This window comes from Nycticebus coucang, chromosome 14, assembly GCF_027406575.1.
Source record: "Nycticebus coucang isolate mNycCou1 chromosome 14, mNycCou1.pri, whole genome shotgun sequence".
Classification (NCBI taxonomy): domain Eukaryota; kingdom Metazoa; phylum Chordata; class Mammalia; order Primates; family Lorisidae; genus Nycticebus; species Nycticebus coucang.
The window spans coordinates 63,445,825-63,449,288 of record NC_069793.1 but is presented as its reverse complement, the minus strand read 5'-3'; the positions used below and the strand labels follow the sequence as shown (position 1 = coordinate 63,449,288).

Here is a 3,464-nt window from a genome sequence, read left to right as displayed (position 1 = left end):
TTCTTTCTAAACATTAAGAATTTTATCAGAAATTCCCATTGAGTTTTCTGAATATTGTTTTTCATCTCTAGAGAAAATCATGTTTTTCCTCCTTTAATCTATTAGTAGCTTCAAACTATTGATAGATTTCTTAATCTGAATAGTGTCAACAGTGTTAAAATGCAATATGCTTTCCAAGCATAGGTTGCATCTGACTTGCTAATAACTTAATCATGTTTGTATCTGTCTTCATAAGTAATTACATAAATAACTTTCCATCTTTTCATATGCTCTAGAATAGAATTTCTTAATCTTGGCCCTATAGACATTTTGGGCTGGATAATTCTTTGCCATAAGGGGCTGCCTTGAGCATTTCAGGATGTATAGCAGGACCTCTGGCCTCTGCCTATCAGATGTCAGTAACATTCCCATCCTAGATGCAGCATCCAAAAATGTATTCAGATATTCCCAAATGACCCCTACTGGGCAATATACCTCCCTCTCTTCTGGGATAGATAAATTTTTGAAAGAAATGCTCTTTATTACTTTACTTGAAGTTTGGTAGAACTCACAAATCAAAGCACATGCTCTTTATTCATTTCATCAGTAATATTTGTTTTCTGTCATTACCATTTCTTATCTGATAGATTTTATTTCTTTGCCTAACTTGGTAATAGAAGTTTTCCTATAAAATTATATATTTTATGTACATTACTAAATATATTGTTGTATTTTTACATATCATTCCATTATATTTAAAATTTTATTTCTCTACCATAGTTTTGTTGTTGTCATATTTCCCTTCCTTCCTTCCTTTCCTGCTTCCTCTTTTCTTTCCTCTCTTCCCTTCTCTTCCTCTCTTCCTTTTCCTCCTCTTACTTCCTCTCTCTGTCTCTCTTTTTCTTTCTCCAACTTTCTTGTATTTGTGATTTCTCTCAATAGTTAGTGCTTTATAAAGATAACATTGTTGATTGAGTTAATGTACTACCTATATCCTGGAGCTGATGTACAGATGAAATTATATAATACATATAAAATATTAACAACAAAGAGAGCTCTCAACCAATGGGATCAATACTTATTTTTCTTAGAGATTTTTTTTAGACAGCCCTATTGTCACAAATATAGACATGAGTATCTGAGGGGTGTTTTGGCATTCTTCTGAATATTTCCCAGGGAAGCCTAACAGTGTTCACATTTCAAATGTGACTTTGTTTGGTGTTTCATTCCAGAATTACTAGTTTATTTTCAATAAGTATTAGTAACCAAACTTATAATAAATGGTTTAAGTATTTTACCAGAGACTTTTATTGGCAGAGGTGGTTTAATTGTGATGTTTGTGGCACAATTCAGGCAATTCTCTTTTATCAATAAATGTGAAACAGTGAGAGTCTGAGAGAGAAGTTTGAAGTTCCAGGATACTCAGAAAATGGTACAGATTTTAGAAAACAAGAAATAGCAATTCAGGGAATCTTGGAGTGTTGGAAAGATGTTCTAAGACAGTGATAAGCTAGCTATTATGTGTTGCATTCAATTACTCAAGTATCCCTGTCTTCTCAGTCCTTCACTATGTTGGTCCTCAACAATACCAACACTCCGCCTCTGATCTTCTTCCTGACCGGCATTCCAGGTCTGAAAGCAGCCCAGGTCTTGATCTCCATCCCCTTTTGTCTTTTGTATGTCATCGCTCTCTCTGGAAACAGCATGATCCTGTTTGTGGTCTTCCGTGAGCAGAGCCTCCACGAGCCTATGTATTATTTCCTCTCTATGCTTTCAGCCACAGACCTGAGCTTGTCCTTGTGCACACTTTCTACTACGCTTGGTGTCTTCTGGTTTGAAGCCCGAGAGATCAACTTAAATGCCTGCATTTCCCAGATGTTCTTTCTCCATGGATTTACTTTCACGGAGTCTGGTGTTCTGCTGGCCATGGCCTTTGATCGTTTTGTGGCCATTTGTGACCCACTGAGATATACTACCATCCTCACTAATGCCAGGATTGCCCAGATCGGGGTGAGCATGCTGATATGGAATGTTGCTGTCATGTTGCCGGTTGTGCTCTACGTCAGGAGGCTGTCCTTCTGCAGTTCCATGGTCCTCTCACACTCTTACTGCTACCACGTTGATCTCATCCAACTCTCTTGCACAGACAACAGAATCAACAGCATCCTAGGTCTGTTTGCACTTTTCTCCACCACAGGCTTTGACTGCCCTTGCATCTTGCTCTCCTACATCCTGATCATCCAATCTGTCCTCCGCATTGCTTCCTCAGAAAAGCGGCACAAAGCCTTCAACACCTGCATATCCCACATCAGTGCTGTTGCCATCTTCTACATCCCTCTCATCAGCTTGTCTCTTGTCCATCGCTATGGCCATTCGGCACCTCCATTTGTCCACACTCTCATGGCCAACGTCTTCCTGCTCATCCCTCCTGTACTCAACCCTATCATCTACAGTGTAAAGACAAAACAGATTCGAAAGGCCATTATCAAAGTTTTAATTCAGAAGCAGCTCCATATCTAATCATTAGTTACCTCAGAGTAGAGATAAAAGCCATTTATGAATAAATGCTCTGCTAGAATGTGGTAATTGTATCTGAAGTGCCTACACAGGCCTCCAATAATCCAAATTATGCCACTTACAGGTTGTATGATATTTGCTCAGTCAGTTTCTTTGGAAGTAAATCTGTTATCATTGCCAACTAAATTATGATTTTGTTTTCAACATAATGTGAGATAACCTATATAAATAACTATTAATATTTCCAAGCAGTAGGAGAGCTACATAAAATGTTAATTCAGACTCAGCATAGAATTATAAAAGTCCAGATATAATGTGGGAAACTTTCTCAGTAAGCTAATTGTTATTTTCTGAATTACAAAACAAACAAACACACACACCACTTTAATTAGACGTTTATTTTAAACTCTTGATTCTCTGCATGCTTCCAAAACAGACATTCTATAGTATGAATCCTAAAATGCACGTCAATGGGTCTAATGTAAATGGAACTACTTTGCCCTTTTTAATGTATCTAAATGTAAATGCAAAATGCTATGTCAAGTGTTCAGCATCAGTTACTATGGCTCCTATCCTAGGAGTGAGGACAATGCTATTTTCCAAACCTCTTATTAATATCAGCTTTGGTAAAGGAGACCCATAATTCTGGCTCACGTTTATCTCTAGTTCCACTTTTGTGACACCATTTATGATGCTGCTGGACTCGCAATGGTGGCACAAAGTCTGGCTGATATTTACATGCAGGCACTTTCTACCTGGTTCTTGAGTTCCTCCTATGAAGTGGGTACTATCCAGTGAGTACTAATATGAGACACAAAGATATTCATCCTTTGTGTCCGCTTTAATATACATGTCACATATAGACTTTCTTGTCTTCCTTCTTCTAAAGTTGCTAGTTACTTGCCCTGCCCAACCATCTAATCCTTTCAGCAAAATCCAGTAGTTCATGTATGAGGTAAAACAATTAA

General features: G+C 37.6%; 1 protein-coding gene across 1 annotated transcript; it reads left to right on the top strand.

Moving 5' to 3' along the window:
- Positions 1 to 1,518: 1,518 nt before the first annotated feature.
- Positions 1,519 to 2,499, top strand: LOC128565998 (olfactory receptor 51F2). The gene has a single exon (XM_053562886.1). The coding sequence runs from the start codon at positions 1,549 to 1,551 to the stop codon at positions 2,497 to 2,499; it is 951 nt and encodes a 316-aa protein (XP_053418861.1). The 5' UTR covers positions 1,519 to 1,548.
- The last annotated feature ends 965 nt before the right edge of the window (positions 2,500 to 3,464 follow it).

Bases quoted from the DNA above. Each gene is read 5' to 3' on its own strand.
- LOC128565998 (XM_053562886.1), top strand. From the start codon at position 1,549: ATGTTGGTCCTCAACAATACCAACACTCCGCCTCTGATCTTCTTCCTG.